Source organism: Podarcis cretensis, assembly GCF_951804945.1.
Source record: "Podarcis cretensis genome assembly, chromosome: 2".
NCBI lineage: Eukaryota > Metazoa > Chordata > Lepidosauria > Squamata > Lacertidae > Podarcis > Podarcis cretensis.
Window position 1 is genome coordinate 78776570 of NC_137171.1, and position 26218 is coordinate 78802787.

Here is a 26218-nt window from a genome sequence, read left to right on the forward strand (position 1 = left end):
GTGGGGAAACCACTGAAAGTGCCTTTCTACATGCCTTTGCTATTTTAACTTGGATCATGGAAATAAATTTCCAGGGTGTATTTTTAGTTCACGTTTCAAACTGGAATGGGATATAAGAAAGAAGGTCGCCCCTCTTAAAGGCCACTATTTAGTGTGTACTGTAGTACCTTCAGATGGGATTCTACTATTGTTTTCTCTAATGCTTTTAATTTTTATTTTCTTTATAAAATCCTTTTGGTACAATCTGACTACTATGATTTAGAATCCTACCATCCAACCCACTTTCAAATATTTGAATATGGCAATCTTATTGCATGTTCTCTAGACTGAAGGCACCCAACTCCTTCAACCTTTCTCCCACAGGACTTGGCCTCCAGGTTCCTCACCATCTTCATTATATTTATTTATTTATTTATTTATTATACCCCGCCCATCTGGCTGAGTTTCCCCAGCCACTCTGGGCGGTTCCCAATCAAGTGTTAAAAACAGCACAGCGTTAGATATTAAAAACTTCCCTGAATAGGGCTACCCTCATTGTCCTTCTCTTGACACATTCTAGTTTTAACAATACCCTTCTTCTGAAACTGGTGCTCAGAACTGGCCATAGGCTTGTGAATTCTTTGAAGGCACTTCAATTATTGTTTTATTCTTGGATAAGCCGTTTCCTTTTCTCTTTTGTGTATATGACGATCCTTTAAAGCAAACCACCGTGAACTCAGTACCCCTAGAAAATGGGACTTAGGAAATACTTCTCTTCATAAGTATCAGCGTGCAGGCATTGTCTTAACAAGTTGAAGCAGGAATACATGTTTCTCAAATCAACATGCAGTCCATAGAGCTTCCCCCTCTAGATCAGAAGGAGACCGCCATTGCCGTTGGCGCCGCCTCCGGAAGTCTCAACATGCTGTCCATGGCCATTCAGACCTAGCACCAAGGTAACATTGGAGTGATACTACTATGTATTGTATCTTGTATGGTACCTAGAACAAAGTACCCAAGCATGATGGGTTCTAGTTTATCATTGAGTAACTTCCTACCACTATAGTAGCTATAGACTGCTTTCACTGGAAGAATCTAAAAGAGCACGGAGAAGGAAAATCTGTTCTTTTAAAAGTTTATCATAGTAATCATTCTTAGATTGGATGGGAGGTATGCATTTATGACTCCAGATAGTCTATATTGCTAGAAGGACTAATAGATTGAAAACCTTTTTATACAGCAAATTGTTCATACATTTTCTCCATTGTCTAGCCAGAATATCTATCCCTTACTGCATACACACGGCTTTTTGCAAGCTAGAAGTTTTACTGGATTCCTCTACTCTAGTTTAAGCTTCACTTACGTACCTTTCCATTCAGGCTCTTTGCCGTTATTGTTTGTTGATGAGTTTTTCAGCTGTACTGTCAGGTCAGAGGAAATGGAAATATATAGCGGGATGTTTTCCATATGCTGAAGATGTAGTAACTGATATTACTTCAAAATTACAGTACAGTTAACTGTACTGAACCATTGCCTACTTCTACTCATATATAATATTTTCATTATTTTAGTGTTCACGTTTAATTTTAGATATGGAGTAATTGCTATATGGAGTAATTGTTTTTTATCCCCTAGTTTCTATTAATTGTGACACATATTTATCATGAACCCCAAGTTCCAAAGAAATCAGTGAGGAGTAGCATAACTAGGCACAGAAACACAATTTCTACCATTTGTGGTATCTGCCATTCCTTTAAATTGTTCTGCATAAACAATTTATTAATACTTGTGATGGTACAATAATGATGGTTCACTTCAACATGCTTCTTTAGGAGTTGTTCCTCCCCACATGTCAAAATTCCAAATGTGCTCACTAGCCCAGAAAATTTTGCAACCACTGCAGGTAATATTTTCTCTGTGTGGGACAGCCTTCATTGCAAGTTGCGACCCATCTTCTGAGGCCAAGTGAGATCTAACCTGAAACTACTGCAAGTGTTAGTCTTAACCTTCAAGTCCTGTGTTAGGTACAATGCAGATACTTCCACAGGGAAGACAGTAAATATAATCTTCAAAAGGTTTAGGAATGAGTCATTTTTATTTAGGCCAGTGCTTGCAGAATCTATTGTAGTTTAATCTGTATTTCTAATATTTTTAGGCTTTTGTATTGTCATGCGTTTATTGAATATGGCCATTTGTTTCACTGCACTATAAGCATTCTTTCCTCCCAAAAGAAATGGAAGATAAACACATTTAAAGTACATAAATAATACTGAAAGCTGGAGAGACTGCTGTTGACAGTGGGTGCAGGGAACATAGCAGTCTGCCAAGAGCTTGGTCTACTCAGTCTTATTTTGTGCTGCTTAAGATATGGGCATTTATTAAGCCTTAATGTTATGATTTTCCTTCACTTAATTTTTTTTTCCTTTGGAAAATTTGAATGATATCAAATGGCTGGGGAAAATAATATACGCCAAATGAGCAGATACAAGAAATCATAATGCAAGGCTGCTTTTGATTTGAAACTACAAAGTAGACAGCAATGTGAAGAAAACTGAGGTCACTGGAAGCATGAACCCAAACTTTCAGAAAGACTTTGAAGCAAATATAGTGGTAGGATGTCAACAAAAACTAAATAAATAGCCAGTGAATCCAAGAAGAATGAAATCTCATATCCCAGACATTACTTATTATTTATGCCTACTTTCAAAGATAACTATGGGCTAATTGAGGGCTGCTTCTACCCAGCAGGTGCTGCAGTTTTTCTGTGATATAGACATTTATATATATTTACATGTCCTCAACATGGTATTTGTTCAGTTCCATGGTTTTCCAGTTTGAACAACTAGATTAGACAAATCTTATGTTGACGTTGATCTAGGTCAGGGGTCAGCAAACTTTTTCAGGAGGGGGCCGGTCCACTGTCCCTCAGTGGGGGACTGGACTAAATATTTTTTTTATAAAAAATGAACAAATTCCTATGCCCCACAAATAACCCAGAGATGCATTTTAAATAAAAGGACACATTCTACTCATGTAAAAACACACTGATTCCCAGACCATCTGCGGGCCGGATGGAGAAGGCGACTGGGCCACATCCAGCCCCCAGGCGATCTAGGTGTTGCAAGCCGTGAACAGAAAATAATAGAAGAACCTGCTTGATCAGACCAAAAGCCCATTGAGTTGAGCGGTCTCACAGTGGCCAACCAGATGCTGATGTAAAACAAGACATGAGGGGAATAGCACTCTCATGAACCCAAGCAACTATTATTCAGAGGCATACAGTTTTAAGTCTTGCTTTGGAAAAGCATAAATGGAAAAGCAGAGCAACTGGCAATGTTGCTGAGTTCTTTTGTAAATTACAAATCAAGTAGTAAACTGGATCTTATTTCCTTCCTAAAACAGTGCAGGGAGGGGGGGTATAGCCTAAGAGAAAGAAATAGACAAAGGAGGGTATGGAAGCTGTGTACAACATATCTTTGCAATTTAAAACCAGTAACTACATAGATTGAAGTGTTGCAGCATTCTGGCACAGCTTCTGTCACTTTGGTTGGTATGAGACTCCTCCACTTCCTTGGAGTGTAGGACTCCTTGTGAGATGGGACACTGTTTCCTGCAAAGGTTCCAGTGTAGGGAAGTCTAGTAAAATATGGGATGTCTGCCATCCCTCATTAAGATGCAGTTTGGATAATGTAACTTCGTGAGGATATTTATTGATCACAAATGCCTCCCCCCCAAAAAAATAAACCATCAAGAAAGAGCCCATATCCAAACTTGAAGAGAAATGCTAGAAGAATATAGAATTTCTGTGTGTTTATAATATTTCTGAAGTGCATTGAGTTTCAGCCTTTTGCATTAACAGAGTCTGTAATGATATTTTATGACAGGAGAACTAAACATGAGTTCAAGACCAATCTCCTTTTCAGGCTCTGAGCAAGGCACGTACTAGGCTGAATTCTGAAGACTTTTATTCCAGTTGCCTTAAGTAGAAGGAAAGCTAAGAATCTGCGGATAGTTGTTTTTCTAACTTGCAACCTTCCTTTATATAGAATTTCCTAATTAAATATCTTGGATGTCATTGACATTTGGATCAGAAAATTCCCATTTCCTTTGGCTTTGAAACAGTTTTATTTTTCCCTGCTTAAAGGAAAATTTTAATGTTGCATTTTATGAGTTTATATTAAGAATGTTTGGCCTTCAGTTTAATTAAATTAAATAACCTTCCAGGCAGTGGTCTTGATTTCATTTTGCAGTGCAAACAGAAACAATTTATTTATACCTGCTCATTATTCTTCTCTTTATTACCGTCTATTGTTGTTTCTTCCAATTTGTAGATTAATCAAATCTTGGAACAGCTGCACTGCAGTTCAAGTTCTAATTAGGATCAAGATTTAAAAAGAATAATACTTTAAAGGCAAACTCTTTAAAGGACTCTTATTGAGGAAGGTTTAATCTGTTTGCAATCAATACCCAACTCAGATAATTCTGCAGTTAAATTCTAGAAATTGGTATATCATGAAAACAATGATATACTTGTTACAGAAGAATGGAGGTCTGCCAGAAGAATGAAAGTCTGCCACTAAATAAGTGTATGAGAGGACAACTTGGAAATCTAATGCAGAACCATCTCCTTGTAAAAATAGTCTTGGTCAAGGATACCAATCAAATCTACCCCAGTGGAGCAGGATGTCTGTGTCTTTCAGATTCAAAGGGCAAGATAAAATTTTCAAGATGAGAGAAGTCTTTTAGGGATGGCAAAGTGGTGACCTCCATAGGTTGCTGGACTGTACCTCCCATCTTCCCAGCTGACAGGATCAGTAGTCAGGGAAGATGGGAGTTGCAGCCCAACAACATCTGAAGCCACACTGGCTATGTCTGCTCTAAGGTCCTCTATGATGGACAGTGTCCAGACAGCCTCTCAGATCCTGGTCAGCAATTAATATTAATAAGGAACCATATTTTCCTTTGAAAGTAAATTCCAGGGATGCAGGGTCTCAACGTCTTCAATCTCATGTTGATTCAAGAAATGTTATTGAGGCCTACCAGATATTGTGGAAACCACTCCCCTGAGGAATTGCAGTCCCATTCCCCACAGGCACTTGTGACCTCTTGCAGCCTTCCAAGATATTTGCAGAGCTTCCACTTGTCATTTCAGAACATTAAAAGACTGACAAACCTTCCTCTGCCTCAGCAGCCTTTGGTAGGAAGGAGTGTTTGCAGAAAGTAGTGTCCTTGTAGGATGCAGATCTATGAAAGCCCACCCTTCAGATAGCACTGCACTGATAAATCCCTTGGGTGGAAATTTCCTTATCATATATTTCTGGTCTGTGTGGATTAGCTTAGGCCATTTCTCTGCTGAGATATAATATTGTCTATGCTAGTATTGCATTTGAGCAGGAGGTGTCTGCCTTTTCTAGGGAAGTCCCTAAAGGGTGGAGGCAGTGACTTCTCTGGAACTGGAAATAAGAGGCAAACTTGTAGCTGAAGATGAGGCAGGGGAGTTGCTGTAAAACGGTTAAAAGCAAGAGCTAATATTACTTAACCGCACCACAGGAAGTCTATGCTCCTTTCCAGAACACACAGTCTTGTGAACATCATTTGGAAGGAGATGCTTGATATGGCAAGCTTTGTATTAATATATTACTTGTAGCTTTGAAGTGAAATTGGAAATTGGCAAGACAAAAAAAGTTAAATAGTGTCATAGTGCTGTGTTATTATCTGCCAGTCCTCCTTTCTGGAAACATTTTGAGGACACAATTAAAAACAATTAAAAATTAAAGACTTATGCCAAAGGACGGCTATAAGGTGCCCAGGGCACCTCTTTCCCCGCCCCCCAATGTCCAACTCTCATCCCATGATCAACTGATATCAGAAGTCATGAGCCAACAGAAATTGCACCACCTGTTCAGTTCTTAGCATAGGGTTGCGGACAGAGCTGCCTCCATTCTATTGCTAGATCTGGATTGAAATTGGACTAACATGGTATTTCTCATCTGAGAAAACCTGGGGAGTGACTCAGGGGATGCAGAGTGTGAAAACTGTCTCTCCCGCTTTTGTCAGCAGGGGCTTCAAAGGATCCCTTTTTGTCTTCAGAAGAACAACTCAGGATCTAATACATTTATAAATACAACACATAAAAAGGTTTATGTCTTCATTTGTCAAGATATTGGCTTGTATTCATATGGCATTCTGAAAAACATCAGCAACTCCTAATTATGTAACCATCTGAACAATTCTGTAGCTAATTTAGTGTAGTTTAACATACTAAAGTTTGAAACAATTGACATTGGCTATATTAAACTATATTATTTGGGCTCCAAAATGAACTTTCCATTCCATATGACCCAGTTCTAGCAATAACATAATTGTGTCTGCTCCTAGTTCTTCTCTGAAGGCTGAGCTGGGTGATTTAACACTGCAGTGAGGGGGAGAGTGTACATGGGCTTGGTGCTTCCAACTGTGTCATGCAACACCCTATTCCAGGAAACGCCACCCTCTATTGTTTCCAAGCCCTTGTGCACATTACCTAATTTAATTGAAAAATTGTGGTGTCGACCGGAATAACGTCTTCACGAAGGAAGGGAGCAATTTAAATTTGTAGATTCAAAAATGTGTACTTGGGGAAAATATACATATATTTATAATAAGGGATTTACAAAATGGGGGTTACCGTTATTAACCACAATATGCTGATGACATCAAGCTCTGTATTTCATATCTGATTAGCATGGAGCAGCTGTCTTGGCCCTGAATCAGTGCCTGGAGGCTGTGGTCAGATGGATGATCCCTGTTCAGCTGTGTACGTTTGCCACTTTTGGAACAGGTAAATAAATAGTGACTCAGAACTCCCACCAAGTCCATCCTTTTTGTAGAATAAGCAGGTGGCAGTGCTAACCTGCAGTGCTTTCCTTCAACTGAACTGGCATGCCTTTGTTCCAAGTCAATGCACAATCCTTGCATAGTTCCCTGTGTCTCTGCAACCTGAAGGGATGGCTACTCCAATTCGCTCTACATGGGATTGCCTTGGAAGACTTTCAGAAGCTGCAGTTAATACAGCCTGACATAGACCGGCACAAGTCCTGTGCCAACTTCCCCATGAGGGGAACTCAATTCAAGGCACAGGTATTGATCCTTACAGCTCTTCATGACTCAGATGTGAATATAGCTCAGAATGATTTCTCCCACCATGTGACTAACTGCTGGCTGAGATTATCACCATCAAGGGCTCTGCTCCACATTCCTTTCCTTGAGCAGATTTGGAAAAATGTGGTACAAATGTGTGTGGTTTTTTTAAAAAAAAACTAAATATGTTTGAAAACTCATGTAGCTAAGAAAATGACATGTGAGTCTGGAAGTTCCTAGCTCAAATCTCTCCTCAGCCATAAGCTTGCCAGGTAACCTTATAGCAAGTCACTATGTATCCCTCTCGTCCATTTTGCCATACACTATGGAAGGTAACACAATACCTGACCTACTTTACAGAGCTTTTATAAGGATTATTCATGTAACTAAGCCAGTTATGAGCATTTGAGATGCAGTCTAGAATTCTAAATACTGTGTATAATACAAGGTTTTTTGCTTTTAAAAAATTGGGGGGGGGGGTCTTGTACACAGAACATGGGCATCTGGGGGAATTTTTAAAATATTTAAACATATGTCCAGGATTTTGGCTTGGACGGTCTGAGGCAGTCCCTCCTGCTGCCGTCCCCCTTCCTCCTCCTCCCCCCGGCTGCATGCTGGTGACTGGCTCGCCTCCTGAAGCCCCCGCTGGTTCAACCACCGGATCGAGAGCAGCTGCCTCAGCTACCTCTCCTTTGCCCTTCTTTCCTTTTTCCCCTCTTCCCCTCTCAAACTCCCACCCTGCCCCCAACCCGCTCACCACCTTCCTCAGCTCAGTTTGCTCGGTGGCGTGGCCCGATGCTGAGCAGCCGCTGCCTTCCCCCAGCTCTTCCTTGTCATCCCCCTCGGGAGGCTGCTTCTCTGCAGCAGCCGCTGCCACCGAGGGGGAGCATGTGGTGCCCCTGTCACTGCCTTTGCTTCTGCACCACAGTGCACTGCATGCACCTCATGCTGGAAACTTTGAGGGTGATCGCCCCCAAAAAAGATCAACAACTTGCCGCCGCCAATCATCCAGATTTTCACTTCTATTTTAGGATTTCATTTTCTTATTTTTGGGTTCAAAAAAATTTGTTGTTGTTTAGTCGTTTAGTCGTGTCCGACTCTTCGTGACCCCATGGACCACAGAACGCCAGGCACTCCTGTCCTCCACTGCCCCCCACAGCTTGGTCAGACTCATGCTGGTAACCTCGAAAACACTATCCAACCATCTCGTCCTCTGTCGCCCCCTTCTCCTTGTGCCCTCCATCTTTCCCAACATCAGGGTCTTCTCCAGGGAGTCTTCTCTTCTCATGAGGTGGCCAAAGTACTGGAGCCTCAGCTTCACAATCTGTCCTTCCAGTGAGCACTCAGGGCTGATTTCCTTCAGAATGGAGAGGTTTGATCTTCTTGCACTCCATGGGACTCTCAAGAGTCTCCTCCAGCAAATAGGGGGAGTCTTATACATAGTTTGTTTTTTTTAAAAAAAAAGCATACAGGCACCTCCTGATTTGCTTGGGGGCTGTATTCTGGGTCATTGCGTAAATAAACCCGTTACATCGTCTTCCAGGTCTGAAAACAACCTGTGCATGCATGGTCGCATGGTCTTTGAGTGCACGCAAAACGGTGGTTTCCTGTAATCTGATTCCCATGCACCATTTTAATTGCTTGTACTGGAATTCAATGATATTGAACAGGAAGTAGGCAGACTGCATTGCAATCACTGGTACTCAAAATGGGTGCAGCTTTTTCAGTGCAGAAAATATTGCAGGGGGTTGACCATCCAATTGTACAATTCTGAGTCTATGAGATGCCATAAGTAACTTGCATTATCAAATTCTGTTCACATTGTTTCCCTTTTTGACATGCTGCCTTCTAGACTGTTCAGCGTTGTAGCCACCAGTTGTTGTTGTTGTTGTTTAGTCGTTTAGTCGTGTCCAACTCTTCATGACCCCATGGACCAGAGCATGCTAGGCCCTCCTGTCTTCCACTGCCTCCCGCAGTTTGGTCAAACTGGTAGCCTCAAGAACACTGTCCAACCATCTAGCCACCTAGTGTAGTTTTATAGAAAGCTGGAGCATAAAATCATTATCTTCATAACTTTTTTCTTTTTTAAAATGTCCATAATGAAGTTGTAGAACTAACTGCATTCTAGAGGATATATCAGTATGTAATTTGAGGTGAAACAATTTGTAAAGGAAAATGAATTTCAAAAGGTAGGATTTTACCACATAGGAGACTATTTCAATACTGGCTGGTAGTTTTTTCACCTGTAAACTTGGAAATAAGTGTTATGATCAGAAAGCTATGATCTCATCCAAGATGATGGAAATCAAAAGCTTGGCAAATTAAGTCACACATCATTCATTCATTGAGATCACAGAGAGAGAGAGATTATAAGGAAAGTACAGCTTTAATTCTCCATAAACATGTCTAAACAAGACTTTAAAGAATATTAAAAACTGCAGGGTGACCCACACCCAACAAAACATCTGCCAGAGCAAAGGAATATATGAAAACTAGAATAAATGGCATGGTCTTGTCACTAACAAACCTCTTTTATGAGGTCTGTTTTTATAAATCAGTTGCTGTTAAGTAGTGTTGTTGGGATACAATTGTACATACGGTGTGGTATTCAACCATGTAAAATAGAATTATTTAAATTGAAGATTGTAATAATGGTAGTTTGTGGTGTGTTTTTTTCATCCTTTTCATTACATTGATGGGCTAGATTTTAAAATGTTTAGTTTGAGATGAAACTTCTCAACTCTGAATTTCCTAACAAAGGATCCCACCCCCTTTTTTGTATGAAAAAATTCTCAAATAGAGGGTGGAAATTGGATTGGCAGAGCAGAGTTAATCCTTCCCCACTCAAAAAAAAAAAAAAGCTTCTATTTTTATATAATATGCATGTAGTACACCAGGCTGACTTCCATCAATTGAAATCACAATGTAAAATTCTATTGGTGAGATAAACATCACACAATAACAACCCCAAATTAAAACTTTAACAACAGTAATGTCAAACTTAAAAGAGCAGGCACATCAGATAAAACACCGTTCTCCACAAACTCAGCCTGACAAATTAAAAGCCTTGAGGCATTGAAAAAGTCTGAGAGTTGAAGATGGAGCTCTCTGAATCTCACGGGGCAAGATGTTCCATAAAACTGGTGCAGCTGCTAAGGAAGGCCTTACTTCTTGTCCCAGTCAACCTTACTGGGCAAGCAGGCTGGTGTGGGAGGAGGAAGGAGTTCAGCAAATTGACTACCCCAATTTACAAAATGGTTTATTGAAATAACCCAGGATTACACCATGGCTGGAGAATTTGCGTGGGATCAATTCCAATCTGTTACCTCCGAGGATGTGGACAGGCTACTTGGACGAGTGAAACCGACCACCTGTCTCCTTGATCCTTGCCCATCCTGCCTAATAAAAGCGAGCCGGGAAGGGCTGAGCGATGGGCTTCGTGGGGTGGTGAATGCTTCTCTCTGTGAGGGAGCCTTCCCAGACCCGCTGAAAGAGGTGGTTATTAAACCACTTCTTTAAAAATAAATAAATCTTTAGACCTGGCCAATATGGCCAACTATCGCCCAGTCTCAAATCTTCCATTCTTGGGCAAGGTGATTGAGCAGGTGGTTGCTGAACAACTCCAAGCACGTCTGCAGGATGCGGACCATTTGGAACCATTTGGACTGAAACTGCCTTGGTCACGCTGGTTGGTGATCTCCAGCGAACTAGGGACAAAGGTGAAAGCTGGTTCCTAGTTCTGCTGGATCTCTCAGCGGCCTATGATACCATCGACCATAAGATCCTTCTGGACCGTCTAGAGGAGCTGGGAGCTGATGGGACTGTTATAAAGTGGTTCTGCTCCTTCCTCCTGGGCTATGTTCAGAAAGTGGTGGTGGGGGATGAGTGATCGCTGGACTCTCACTTGTGGGGTGCCTCAGGGTTGCGTCCTCTGCCCATGCTTTTTAACATATACATGAAACCTCTGGGAGAGATAATCAGGGGGTTTGGGCTGGGTGTTCATCAGTATGCGGATGATACCCAGCTCTACTTCTCTTTTAAATCAGAACCAGTGAAGGCAGTGAATGTCCTAAGTGCCTGGAGGTGATTGGAGGATGGATGGCGGCTAACAGATTGAGGTTGAATCCTGACAAGACAGAAGTACTGTTTCTGGGGGACAGGAGGCAGGCAGGCGTGGAGGACTCCCTGGTCCTGAATGGGGTAACTGTACCCATGAAGGAGCAGATGTACAGCCTGGGAGTCATTTTGGACTCACAGCTGTCCATTGGACTCACAGCACGTCAATTCTGTGTCCAAGGCAGCTGTCCACCAACTCCATTTGGTACACAGGCTGAGACCCTGCCTGACTCTCTTGCCAGAGTGGTGCATGCTCTGGTTATCTTCCACTTGGACTACTGCAATGTGCTCTGTGTGGGGCTACCTTTGAAGGTGACCTGGAAACCGCAGCTAATCCAGAATGCGGCAGCTAGACTGGTGACTGGGAGTGGCCGCCGAGACCGTATAACACTAGTCCTGAAAGACCTACATTGGCTCCCAGTATGTTTCCGAGCACAATTCAAAGTGTTGGTGTTGACCTTTAAAGCACTAAACGGCCTCGGCCCAGTATACTCGAAAAAGCATCTCCAACCCCATCATTCTGCCCAGACACTGAGGTCCAGTGCCGAGGGCCTTCTGGCGGTTCCCTCACTGCAAGAAGCGAAGTTACAGGGAACCAGGCAGAAGGCATTCTCAGTAGTGGCAACCAATCTTTGCAAATACTGTATTTGGATTTACTGCTTGAACAACTTGCTCACCCTGATCCTATCCAACTTCTTTTACCTGAGAAAGCAAATAGTGCAGCCAGAGTGTTCAGAGAGGTCCCGATATAGCCCATGCAACTCATTGTCTACCTTTTTGTTACAGCAAAAAAATGTCACCCCTAATACTCAGCCCTTATTTTCAGTTTCAACGGGAAAATGGAGAAGAATGTTTTTTTATCCACAGTACAGCAAAAAGTTACCTTTTCCCATCTGAAGGAAACATTATTTACGGAGTTTCCTTGCTGCGTAACTTCCTTCCGTAGACTACTCAGCAAGTGCCCTGGTTACATTGGCACAGAACTGACCAAAGGAAAGGCCCTGAAAACAAAACTCCCATCTTCTGACGATAGAATAATTGTGCTGAACTTGTTCTGTAATTACTGCCAAAGCAACAGTTACTAAATCCGTCTGAAATATAAAAAGGTAGAAAACCGTGAGAGATGAGATAAGGCTTGTGCTTTGATTGGCTAGGAAAGTTTCTGTTCACACTTGTCTGGTACTACATACAGAGCTTTCTCTCTTTGTAGCCAAAAGCATTTTGTCATGTTGATACTGGCAGTGCAACCGCTCTGATTTTAAAACTCTATGAAAGAACTTCTTTTATCATTTCTAATATGTAGCTTCAGGCCAAAACAGACACAGCAATATTAAAGCACTATGTTCAGAAGTAAATTCCCCCCTACACAGCCTTTGGGAATATGACTTCAATAACGAACTCTGAAGCCGTCCTTTATCATAATGACAACTGTTGATTTTCCTGTAATTGTTCAGCTGAGCTCCCACTGCTTGTCACCTAATTAGCCATCTGGCCATCCGTCCTTCCAGGATTTTTGTTTAAAATTGTTCGCTGGTTAACACCCAAAATATCAGGAAGATGTTCCCTAATATCTCTTGATGTTCTTGGACAAGCCAAGGACAAGCCTTTATAACTGCACCTGCAAGCTGTTAGGAAGTCTTAGTGGGGGAAAATTAGAATAAACCAAACAACAGCCTCAAATTATTGAGGTTTTAAAACCATGCACCTAACATTGACTTTGGAATAAATGCAGTCATGGTAAACAGATCTTACAGATGCAGATGTTAGTGCATAGGGATTCTCGTTGCAAAACTGATTATTTTGCTTTTCTTCCAAAGGTTTATTTTTAAAAAAAAACTTTATTGTTGTGTTTTGTGAAGATAGATGCCTCTTGCAAGAATATTTATATTTGTATCAAAATATTCTTGAGATTTGCTAATTTGGAACAACCATTAATTTCTGTGAGATGAATTCAAAATCCATGTTAAAATAAATGGCGGTTGTCCTAAAAATATATTTCAACTAGTTACGATGCCAAAGACAAAATTAAATGTCTCTTTAAATCTCTGGTTAAAAGTAAAATGTTGCCACTGTGGTATCTCAGGAGACCAGTTTGTGTACTCTGTAACGGCTGGCAAGTACAGCTAAACTTTCTTCATCCTCATGCTATTAATACTATGTATTCTTTTTTACCTCTAAACTTCAATTGCTCGCACCAAATACAGCTTCCGTTTCTTAGCACTTTCAGTAGTTTGTAGGAGTCTCTAATTGTTAGAGGTTTCCTTCTGAGGAAGGCAGCCCATGGGATTGTAGGATGGATGTATTTTAGGGAGGTGCCTCTCGTATTTAGGTTGTGGGATGCGGGTGACGCTGTGGTCTAAACCACAGAGCCAAGGACTTGCCAATCAGAAGGTTGGTGGTTCGAATCCCTGCAATGGGGTGAGCTCCCGTTGTTCAGTCCCTGCTCCTGCCCACCTAGCAGTTCAAAAGCACATCAAGTGCAAGTAGATAAATGGGTACCGCTCTGGCGGGAAGGTAAACAGCTTTTCCGTGCGCTGCTCTGGTTTGCCAGAAGCAGCTTAGTCATGCTGCCACATGACCCGGAAGCTGTCTGCGGACAAATGCCGGCTCCCTCGGCCTATAGAGCAAGATGAGCACGCAACCCGAGAGTCGTCCGCGACTGGACCTAATGGTCAGGGGTACTTTTACTTTTACCTTTAACCTCTTAGGATTGCTTTCCTTTCAGAGAAGGAGAGGAATTTGTTTAATATTTTTTTGGGATGAACTCTAATTGTTTTGTGTTTGGAGCCAATTGTCAGTTTAGTTTGGCCATCTAGTACCCCTTTAGGAAAAAATGAATCTGCCTTTTTTGTCTTTTAACACTGTTGTGGCTTCAAAATTTAGGTCTCTACTGAGAAGGTCCACCTTTGAAAAAAGATTACAACACCAGGTTTCCAAGCCCATACCAATTAAAATGGGACTAATCATACACAACAACATACTCCAGAGTTAAGTAACTTCATCTGTGCCCAATAACAAAGCAAATTAACATTTAAACAGGGAATCCCAAGAGGGCAGGTATCCCAGACAGAGTGGCCCAGACAGGTTTCAGAATCAGGAAACTGAAAATAAGCAATCTCCGTTAAAGCTGCCTGCTTTGCAAGCTTGGCTGTTTCTAAACAGTTTAGGTGATGTAAAATTGAAGCCAGAAATGTCAACTAGCCAAAATGGTAGTGAATGATTATGTTGACATTTGGAAAAAAAAAATGGAAAGGAGGGTTATTGGGTAGAAGTGAAGACCAGATCTTAATTTGAACAAGGCAGAACTTGCTATAAAAACCTTTACAAAGCAAGCACAATAAAATTGTTTATGGATCTCACAGCACAATACCTGGGTTTACTCCGTGGGATTTAATACCAAGAGAAACACTGCAAGTACGTTCTGTATAGGTTTGCCTGCCACAAAATCTGATGTTTTCTTGTCCCCAGGCAAAAAATATTTTGATTTGTCTAGCATAGCCAATGGTCAAGGATGATGGAAGTTGTAGTTTAAAAATTAATGGGGGGGGCACTGTGTTGGCTACCCCTGGTCTAAGTCTGTACAGCAGGCCTTTGCCTAAACTGGAGTTGACTGATGACTTAGATTAATTCTGTTGGTTTCTCTTGCTCTGCATTTTGTTGACCTTTGTTGCATTTTATATTGGTTTTATGATACTTGTTAGCTACCATAAGTTTTTGTAAACTAAAACAGAATATACACATTTTGAATTTATTTCTGTGTTTCTTGTTATTATAGTTGTGTGTGTGTGTGTGTTTAGATCCACTTTTTAAAGTGGTGTTTTCCATTTCCTAAAATTCCTAAAAACAGTGTCTTTAAAAATTGGTTAATTTTGAAACTGTTTCCTTGGCTTGTTTTGTAAATGGTTAGCTGGCCTGGATAAATGAATTCTGCACTTTTAGTTCTTCCTAAGCAAGAGATGAAAATGATAAACCATTTAACTAAATAGTTGTGTGTAGCTGAAATGGGGTTAGAATCAGATGCGCATATATGGAGTTGAACAGCAGAGTATATCTTTTTAATGGACAGTGTAGCAAGAACTGGCCAATTTACACAAAACAAGATCTATATTTAGGGAAGTGAGTTAAATGGTGCCAAAGTAAAGAAAGAGATGATCAGAGCTGTTCTTGTAGCCTGTTTACTTTGGACTGAGGAATTTGCCAGCCCAAGGCCTTGCATTATAGCTGTACAGTACAATCTTGTCTCCCTGTATTTAAATCCAACACATTCACAATTTCTTCCTGAAAAAGCTCATGACATGGAGCAAAGCAAAACAAAATAATAATAATGATAATTTACAGTTCTCCTACAGACATGCACTAGAGGGGAAAAACAGAAGATAAGAACCTTCTCCTCCCCCCCAACATACACCCCTATCTTCCCCTTCCCCCCAGCTGGGCATCTTTGGACCACTTCACTGCCTCATTCACTTCTTAGTTGTTGGACTTAAAAATCCCCCTCTAGCAACCCCAGTTAGGGTAAAGGGCTTAGGAGTTATTGCCCTGGTAGACTTCATGATGAGCAGGAATTTATTCCTTATTAACCCAGTCCAGAACATTTTCAACTCCTAATTCGACTGACACTAATAATGCAAGCTTGCCCATTCTACTGGGCAGTTATAGAGGTTTTTCCAGTTGAGAAGGAACAGCTAATAAATCCTGCCCTTAAGATCTATGTGTCAAAGAATATTGCACAAATGCTTTACGGTGCTGAAATTTGGGAAAGTGGTGTCAAATCTGAACTAGAAGTTCTAGAGAATTAATTTGTGGGGGGTTTCCTCCTGGGACTCAGTCAGTTCATCTTAGTGCTCAGTTGGATATCCCCTCAATAGCAGCCAGAATTGATCTAGCTTATCTTGGATACTGGCATCGACTAAATGCCTTTGAGGGACCATATTCTCACCTAGCTCTGCTAGTTGGAGCAACTAGGGATAGGAGATTGGGCACAAAAGTGTCAAGATAAACCTAGGGCTTATATTCTCCAAATATCAATATTTATCCTTTAGTAGGTATGAATTTAGAAATTGGGTCTTGAATCATGGTGCCAACCAAGACAGCATCCATTATCACTGGCTGTTACTCTATTTGGTACCCTCAAATTAAGGACAACCACTCAAGGCCTCACTACTTTGAGACACAGACTTAGGAAGTGAACAATTATTCATCATCATCGTCAATAATAATTCACAGGTTTCTGCACACTGGGTTGATATTTGCACTGAGCCACCCACCACTACTCCCAAGAGCTTTCCTGACCAGTTACTTTCACTTCAGACCCCATTAGTGGATTGAATTGGATGGTAGAAGCAGCAGCCACCATGTGGCGTCTCCTTGGCTCCAAGCTTCAGAGGACGGCAGGAGGTTTTTCTTCCAGGTGGCACAGCTCTTTAGACAGCAGCTTCAAATTGCAGCACAACAGACAGGTTTCCCTTGTCCGTCTTCTTTGCTTGGAGCTGAAGAGTGGGCTGGAGATGATCCCTGACTGCTTTAGAATTCTGGTCTTCCTCTGGTCTTCAGCAGTGGCTCAAACCCTGATCAAAGGTGGGTTGCAAAAGGAGCACTACCACCATGCAAATACTATATATGGTAAATATAAATATACCAAATACTATATATGGTAAAAGGTAAAGGTAAAGGTACCCCTGCCCGTACGGGCCAGTCTTGACAGACTCTGGGGTTGTGCGCCCATCTCACTTAAGAGGCCAGGGGCCAGCTCTGTCCGGAGACACTTCCGGGTCACGTGGCCAGCGTGACATCGCTGCTCTGGCGAGCCAGAGCCGCACACGGAAACGCCGTTTACCTTCCCGCTGGTAAGCGGTCCCTATTTATCTACTTGCACCCGGAGGTGCTTTCGAACTGCTAGGTTGGCAGGCGCTGGGACCGAGCAGCGGGAGCGCACCCCGCCGCAGGGATTCGAACCGCCGACCTTTCGATCGGCAAGCCCTAGGCGCTGAGGCTTTAACCCACAGCGCCACCTGCGTCCCACTATATATGGTAAATTTTACCAAATTGGAGATTTGGCAAAATCTCCAAACACATGTTTGGATGAAAAGAGGGTTCTGGGTCTGAAGAGGCTGATGATATCTGCTTTAAGAGTGGCAGTGAGGAGGAACCTGCAGGCCTCCAGCCATTGTTGGGCTTCAGAGTTGTGCAACAGGGTGCCATGTCCTTAAGCATTAAATGGTGGTTGTAGTACGTAAAAAATATATAGAAAGTTGTTTTAAAAACCTTCGTTATTCAAAATGGCAATTATGCAGCATTATTAAAAGGTGAATGTTGTGCTGCTAGCCTTCCAGTGAGTAGCACTATGCATAAACCACAGCTATGCCTTCTAATGTGCACTCATATAAATCACATTGTCTTCATTATCTTCTGTTGCCTGACTTTTGGGGGGTTGTGTTCAGATAAATAAACTAATAATTTCAACTCTTGGTCAAGAGATATATTTAACTGTCATAAGAGCACATTTTTCTGAACATTAGGTTCCCTATTTTTGTAACAGTTTGGAGTAAATATAAGAAAGAATTGAGGGCATTTATGAAAGAAGGGGCCAGGAATCTTACTTGTACTATATATCTGCTGGCTGTATTAAGATGCTTTATGGAGAGAATTCATTTTGCAGCTTTGCGGCACAGTCTCATTTTGGGAATGCGTTAAAGATATTTGCAGCCCTCGATTCATATTACAAAAAGTAGCTTCTCACACCATCACTCACACTGGGATTAGTGTGCTCTTTCTCTAGTCCCTGTTGATCCCATAAAATGAATGTAATTGCATTTGTATAATAGCTTAAAAAGATCAAAGTAGGTCCCATAAGGGGAGACAGTGTTGAGAGCCAAAACAAGCTGTTTGGCTTGTAAGCAATTGGAAGCCTTTAAGGTACTGACTCACATCTGCAGCATACTCTGCAATTCTGACTGCTCTATAGCATATGTTATAGCACATGTTGCTGAAGAAGTCATTTCTGCTTCGGTGAGGAAACGTCAAATTCTTTAGATACCAACGCCTTTATCTCCTCCTCGCAGGTCTTTAGAATTGTACTGTGCATGAGTTCATCTTGAAATCACAATAACCAGCACTGGACACCTCCCTTGTTTTAGGATGAGTTTTCTTTTGTGGGAAAATATTTTGCAACATTTACAGTTTTCTCATAAATACATCTAAATATTACTTGACACTCAAGGAAATCTTTAAGCTTTGTTCACTTCTCTCTAAAGGAAAACATTTCAGGTTTAATTCAATTTTAAAATGTTGGATAGATTAGAATTATGCAGATATTGCTTATGGAGAGCACAATATAGTTCATCATCAACAGACGTAGCATTTCATATACAAAAGGAAGGTATGAAACCTTTAATAAGTCATTCATTCTTTTCTTTTAAAAAAAATTATAATGTTCAGGAGTGTACTTCTATCTAGCAGGAATGTTTTCTGCTTGAATAAGCATCAGTTGAATCATCTTGCTAGCAAATGTGTCTTGAACATAGAATTAGCATTGATACTGTTAAGTGAACAGTGGAGAGCCCTAAAGGCAGCCTTTATTACATAAATAAGAGTGTCATGACTGAGTATACAGTGGTACCTCGGGTTAAGAACTTAACTCGTCCCAGAGGTCTGTTCTTAACCTGAAACTGTTCTTAACCTGAAGCACCACTTTAGCTAATGGGGCCTCCTGCTGCTGCTGCGCCACCGGAGCACAATTTCTGTTCTCATCCTGAAGCAAAGTTCTTAACCCGAGGTACTATTTCTGGGTTAGCGGAGTCTGTAACCTGCAGCGTATGTAACCTGAAGCGTATGTAACCCGAGGTACCACTGTATATGTATAAATGAGACAAATCATACTCCTGAGGGATAGCTCAGTCGGTAGAACATGAGACTCTTAATTTCAGGGTTGTGGGTTCGAGCTCGACATGGAGTGAAAGAATCCTGTATTGCAAGTGGTTGAACTAGATGATCCTCATAGTCCATTCCGTTCTATGATTTTATGTGCAAAGTGCACATAGCAACATGCTGTAAGTGACAGATGCACTTCAATAAAAGAAAAGTTGATTTTGTGTTGTAGTTGTTAAATTAAAAAGATTGTAATCAATAGAGAAAGTGGTGGGAGAATAAAGATACAATTGGATATATGTAATTGGCATCCAGGTAATAATTAAAACCCAGCAGATGGCCTGGTTTGCACATAATGCTAAGCCAAACCAAGGCTAAATATGAATGCGCAAGCAATCACAGTAAAATGGGATTAACACTAAGCCACACCACGACTTCACTCAGAGTAGCATAGCAGCAGCAGGAGGACTGGTGAGCAGAGAAGCACCTGCTGCTTTTACTGTGAGCATAGGTGCCAACTCCTAGGGGCTGAGGCACTTTGGGACCCCCAATGTTTTTTGAGGTGGCTGCCCCCCATTGTTCCCAGGGCAGAAGAGGGCATGGTCCTGCTTCGGTGACTGACATCTCACCACCACTGGCTGGGGCAACTTCCTCGTCCTTTCCTTGCATGGCAGTGGGAGGGGGGACGGTGGGGGCCGCCACGTTTGATTCCTCCCCCTGGCTCCTTGTGATGTTGCGCACGTGGGGTCAGGATGTCATGTTGGGGCCCCACAATCTTTTTCAGTAGTTAGCGCCTCTGACTGTGAGTATTCACATACTTATGCGTTCACACTTCCCCATGGTTTGGCTTAACATTCCATATTCACCAAAGTATTGCTGGCATCCTTCTGCCTCGAGAGACAGTGGAGTATGGCTCGGTCGGGAAGGTGAAGTCAAACTGCTCCGCCAGCTCCCCACAGGGTATTTTGAATGTGGAGAAACAAGGTCTGCATATTTAGCTGCAAAAATTCCAAATGAAAGAATCTTTAAAAATAAGGGGAAAGAAGGAAGATACGAAATAAAGGGTACAAATGTTGAATTTGGAGTGAGGACATTTGTAAACTTGGGAGTAAACTGATGCAGTGGAAGATGTACAGAAGCTTACCAAGTTGAGGAAAGGCACAATCATCTTGTTAGCTGCTGTGCTGTTAAAAACCTGTAGCTTTTTTTTTTTCAAATTTATGAAAGAAAAAAAACCTGCAGCCTTTTCACGAAGTCTGTTCTGACATTGCCTTTAATATGAATGCTACTCTAGGCAATTAGTTCCCCTGGTAACAACCTAACACACCCTTTCTCTTTATCATTTCATTCCTTATTTATATATTCAGTGTAGTCATTTTTACCCATACAGGCTGGACAGTGAGCGGCCTTGAGCTGGCTGTGGTTGGAGATGCAGAATTCTGTGGACCTTCACCAGACCCTGCAATGCACTCCTTATCCTCTTACTTCAGAAGTTCCTATACACAAAGTTTTAGGAACATGTAATGCATGAAGAGAAGAAAATGCTTATTATAGCTTTATTCTATATTAATAAATAATTTTGTAATATACACATGCCCTCAACCTTACATTTAATTCTTTGTACTGAATTGCTAAAGTTTTCTTACTCTTGATATATGTTTTTCCACTTCTGCTTTAGTTAGTAATTGTTTTCAGGCAGCTTTGTTGCAGGAAGCAGGTGAAAAGCCTTCATTGTTCCACAGAAAAACATTTGCTTCACCTAGAATTGTTTTTAGCTGTGAATGAATAGGAAAAGAAAGGGTAAAGCCCTGTTTTTATCTCCTTCCTGTTGTACAAGATAATTTCACACATACGGGGCTAGTAGATACATAGTCCTGCATGGGCTTAATATGAACCTGAAATTTAAACTCCCAAGTTAATATTTAAAAGCCAATACATAACTGGAACATTCATGTATTCTGCTCAGGTGTGTACTTTTCTTACAGACTAGCCTTAATTTGACATTGAGCTTATGATTTCCCTGTTCATGATCTCTCCTGAAATTATGTCTAGCTTTGCCTCAGTTCTTTCTCTGATCAGGTTTTCTTCGCTACCTTACAAGCTTTACTGAAGTCTTTAGCAGAGGTCAGCTGCCAACCACTGACACGCTGACTTCTGGTCTTCAAAATGACAGCTGCTGAACTCTTCTTCCCCACTTGGAATCCTTCTTAGCTCCTGCCTTCTGTTATTTCAGCTTTAAGGTGTTTGCTACATCATCTGTTGCCTATAGCAACAGTGATTTCTCAGTTCCTATCCCCTCTCTGGAATCTTGCTGCTGCTTAAGTTGTTTAGGAGACAGTGAAGAGATATATCAAAGGCTAGCCCTTTTACAGTGCTTAGCCTGCCCTTTTATTCTCTCCAAACAGTTGCCACATTCTCACTAATATGATGAACCCCATTGGCCTAGACCTATGGACCAATAAATTTGAATGGAGTGTCCCACAAAATGATCTGCTACATTTTGACCTTTTCGTATTCTGCTGAATCATATAAAAGCCAAATGTGACAGCAAATTGTTGTAACTGAAACCTTGCAAGTTACATAGTCTTGAGCAACAGCATCAGTTTAACTGCCTCTTGCAAACTACCAACTGAACCCCAATATGGCAGCTGTAATTCATCAAAATCTGGGGAGCACCATGTTGGCTATGTCCACATTAGAGAATGGCAGAGTTGGCAGATTGCAAGGTCAGCCTTGAGTATTTGTTCTACAGTGGTACCTCAGGTTACATACACTTCAGGTTACAGACTCCGCTAACCCAGAAATAGTGCTTCAGGTTAAGAACTTTGCTTCAGGATGAGAACAGAAATCGTGCTCCAGCGGCGTGGCGGCAGCAGGAGACTCCATTAGCTAAAGTGGTGCTTCAGGTTAAGAACAGTTTCAGGTTAAATACGGGCCTCCAGACCGAATTAAGTACTTAACCCGAGGTACCACTGTATTTGCAAAGTCTCTTCATACCTAGTTTAAATTCTTTGGTTACTGTAGGGCAAGCCTTCCCCAACCTAGTGCCTTCCAAGTGGTCATTCTGGCTGGAGCTGATGGGAGTTCCAGTTCAAAACATTTTGAAGGCACTAGATTGAGGTAGGGTGCTGCAAAATCTTGTAACTGAAAAGGCAACAGTCTATTAAATCGAGAGGTTTGTCTAGGTTCAACCTCTCAAAATACAGCTTTTTAAAACCAATTCTTCAAAACTGAATAACATTCCCATCCAGGGAATTTCATTCAAATTCCAAAAGAGCCCAGTTTTGGCACCAAATCTGAAGCACATGTAATCCTGAGTACTCCCTCTACAATAGATACATGCATGTAGTTTAATAGTAAAGTAGCACTGTGGTTTAGTAAGCACAAGCTCCCTTTTGAGCACATCTTTTGCTCTTGAAGAATGGTTTGTATGCGTTATGTTGATTTCTTTGTACTTCCTTACTTAACCGTATTTTTAAAATATATATATATATATCATATTTATACTGTATAAAGCGTAGCTTGGGGGTGTACAGCTAACAAAATCCCCGCCTGCAAATGATCAAAGCATGGAACTAAAATATGAAGCACAAGAAAAATACAATCTTTCTTTTCCATTCCTTTTTGGCTTCCACACAGTATTTCCAGCTGGGTATGTGTTGCCATGAGATGAAGTAGAATCAAGTATATTGTAAGAGAGCACATTGTTATCCAGATCAGTTCCATTCTAGAAAGGAAAGTTAGCAACTCGTACTTTCAACAAGACTGGAGAGAGGATTCCTTATGGATTATGAGCCTGGCTGCCTCCCACCCCCATAATTTCCACGGCAGCAGGCATAACTGGCAAATAAATGTGCAGGCAAAGTGAGCGTGAAATATCTACTTGCATTTCATCAGTTATATTAATTCATACAGTATGAACAGTTTGGGAAGCTCTGCCTTTTTTGGATATGTATGTGCTGTAGATAAAAAAAAACTAATTTGAAGGATTTTCAATATAACACCTTTAATTACCAAGCTACTTGTTTGAAATCACCATATTTTTCACTCTATAAGACGCACCAGACCACAAGACGCACCTAGTTTTTGGAGGAGGAAAACAAGAAAAAAAAATTCTGAATCTCAGAAGCCAAAACAGCAAAAGGGATCGCTGCGCAGTGAAAGCAGCAATCCCTCTTGCTGTTCTGGCTCCTGGGATAGCTGCGCAGCCTGCATTCGCTCCATAAGACGCACACACATTTCCCCTTACTTTTTAGAAGGGAAAAAGTGAGTCTTATAGAGCAAAAAATACGGTACTTTACAGATCTAATAAGTTTCCATATGAAGAGAAGAATACATGTTTCAGATTCTGTCAAGTTTTTAAAAGTGGATTACGCTAACTTCTTTCATATTCTTATCATATTGTTTGTGATAATTGGCATATTTATCTTACGTGTTGGACAGGATGATTCTCCACCTGCCTCTTTTCTAATAAATCTTCAGACTGGTTTATGTTGAATTTAGAAAAATACTGTTTTGTGTTTCAGCTTGGTTTATGTATCATTCTCATAGCATGCCCAAGCATGGTATATTGGATAGCCTGCAAGTAGCTTCCCCAGTCTTTTTTTCAAATAGTGCCTCTTGGTAGTTTCGCTTCCCTCAGAAGTTTAGGGGCAAACGTTCTCTGTGGCAGTCCTAAAATTGTGGAATTCTCCCACCTAAGAGGTACTTCTGGCTTCTTCCCTATACAACCTTCAACAAATGCTGAAGAGACACCTCTTTACCCTGGCCTTTGACACCTGAGATGTGTGTTTTCAGGGCCCACCCTATTCCTGTGACTGTACTGTATTTTAATTCCTGTTTAAAGTTTTAATTGTAAATTGTTGTAACTCCCTGGTGATGGTTGGGTAAAAAAGTTAATAGTAGTAGTAATAATAATAACGTAAAAGTTCTGATGTTTGTTGCCTCATAATTTAATGTAAGAAAGAGGCTGTCTATGTTATGCCACACCTGAAATTACCAATTGTATACAGTGGTGCCCCGCAAGACGAACGCCTCGCAAGACGGAAAACCCGCTAGACGAAAGGGTTTTCCGTTTTGGAGGCGCTTCGCAAAACGAATTTCCCTATGGGCTTGCTTCACAAGACGAAATGTCTTGCAAGTTCCTGCGGGTTTTCCCCCCCTTTTCCCAAGCCGCCAAGCCGCTTATCAGCTGATCCGCTGATAAACCGCTTATCAGCTGATCCGCTAAAAGCCGCTAAACCGCTAATAGCGCTAATCCACTAAGCTGTCAATGGGCTTGCTTCGCAAAACGAAAAAACCGCTATACGAAGAGCCTCACGGAACGGATTAATTTCGTCTTGCGAGGCACCACTGTAAATGATATGAAAGAGTACTGAAGATACTGAATAGCATTTTTCTTCCTTTTTCCATTTCAGATCTGGGACATGAGCGATGATGAAACACTCTGAAAGCTCAGTGAATGAAGAGAAAGATGACCCACTTCAGGGTGTGTTGGTCTGGTTTTTTGGTCAGTCATATGACAAATTAATGATTGCTTACTTAACTGTGGCTGTTGTAAATAGAAACACTCGCGGTGCACAACTTTTACTGGGATGGGACAGTATTGCAATTCAAGGCACTTGTACTATGAGTGTAATTTCTCTTTCTATTGTGTGTGAAATATATATATAAGAGAGTTACAATTAAAATCTCTCTATTTTTTTCAGCTTCTAAATATAGCTTATATTTAAAATGCCTCTGAAGAAAACTTCTCTGTTTATTTTTCTCCCAGTTTGACTTTTTCTTTTAAGTAAACATTCTGAACAAATTATGCCTTTTGAAACACTTCAGGGATTTATGGCCAATGTATCCTTGTCTCTGAGGTAGACAATAAGAAATTAGTCACATTGAGAATAAATAGAATGAGAGGGTCCACATGTTTAGTCTCTCAAAAAGACATTTCCTCTGGTTGTTTCTGTATATGGCAACACTCTATATATTCTCAACTTTTAGTGCCTTTTTAAAAAATGGTAGTTGATAACTCATGATTTTCTTCCTTCCAATACTATTATGAACTATTATATTATATATATATATATATATATATATATATATATATATATATATATTATATAATGAACTATTAGTTCATCTCTGCTGCCTCCATAGCGAGGTGATTGCCCACCAACACCAAAACTATGCCATGAGCCTCTAAAGTATAATGAATTTAAATAATAATAAGCAAATCTATGTTATTTACTGTTTTTAATACAAGTATTATTTTATCTTCTTTGTCAGCACATAAACAATGAAACAGCTATGCAGAATCTTCATGCTAGCATTTTGTGCCCTTTGCCATTGGACTACTTTCTCAAATCATATCTGGTTGCAGTCACAAATCTGGAGAGGCTCAGAGTAGCCAGATTATGGCATATCATGTTAACAGCATACTTTTAATCTGTATATTGCTCACTGAATCTTGTCTCTACTTGATTTCTTATTTCTACTAATTACGAAACCCCTGTTTATGTCGTCTTACGTTTTCTATCTAGTAAATTAATCTAGCTCTTGGGAAGGGGTGTGCATTTTTAAAAAATCTCAACACTTAGAAGCTGTACGTTAGCAATAGCAGAAATAGGAAGCACAGTTCTCATGTGTATGCAAATGCAATCTTTTAATTTAAAATAATGAAATTGCATAATGGCCTTCAGGCACCACTTGCTGAGGAAATTCAACATCTCTGATGACAGACTAGAACTCTACACTGGGAAAATTTAGTACTCTGCAGCTTGCACTGAGTCACCAGCACAGACGTCATTTGTAGATAGTGAAACCGGAAACTCTGTTTTGAAATTCTACAGTCTTGATTAGCTGAGAGTCCAAAACAGCTCGGGGTCCCAGGAATACTCTCCAATGAATGTCTGTCTTGACGCTTGGATTATCAAGATTGAATTTGTCAACTCTTTTTCCCCTCTGAGAGTTTTAGCTATATATGACATTTTAAGCACAGGGTAATACGATGTTTCCTTGCTTAGTAATTCCAGTAACTTAGAGTTGTATAAGACTGAGCTCGCTTCCTGTACATATGCTTCCCAGATGTCTGTGCTGTGCAGAAGTACTCCACTGTGACTTAGAAAACCTTCTGTTGTTTAACTTT

The 26218-nt window shown here is 40.9% G+C and overlaps 1 protein-coding gene and 2 long non-coding RNA genes across 5 annotated transcripts in view; 1 reads left to right on the forward strand and 2 right to left on the reverse strand.

The window, feature by feature from the left end:
* The window catches only part of LOC307211085, a 35971-nt gene extending 23761 nt beyond the window's left edge, over positions 1-12210 (reverse strand). The window contains exon 1 of one of the 2 annotated variants that reach the window (XR_013836276.1): positions 12098-12210. This is a non-coding gene — a long non-coding RNA (uncharacterized lncRNA). Of the gene's footprint in view, positions 1-4255; positions 4346-12097 lie in introns of those variants that run through there. The other variant, XR_013836277.1, reaches the window with a different exon arrangement.
* Positions 1-26218, forward strand: part of ATG7 (autophagy related 7) — a 91939-nt gene that overhangs the window by 65531 nt on the left and 190 nt on the right. The window contains exons 18-19 of one of the 2 annotated variants that reach the window (XM_079967289.1): positions 24498-24568; positions 25360-26218. The exon at positions 25360-26218 is cut by the window's right edge and continues 190 nt beyond it. In XM_079967289.1, coding sequence (XP_079823415.1) covers positions 24498-24530 — 33 coding nt within the window. In that variant the 3' untranslated portion in view covers positions 24531-24568; positions 25360-26218. Of the gene's footprint in view, positions 1-24497; positions 24816-25359 lie in introns of those variants that run through there. The other variant, XM_079967288.1, reaches the window with a different exon arrangement.
* On the reverse strand, positions 20623-22447 carry LOC307211096. Its single transcript, XR_013836292.1, has 2 exons — positions 22078-22447; positions 20623-20855 (listed from the first exon to the last, which is right to left on the reverse strand). It is a non-coding gene; the product is annotated as an uncharacterized lncRNA (long non-coding RNA).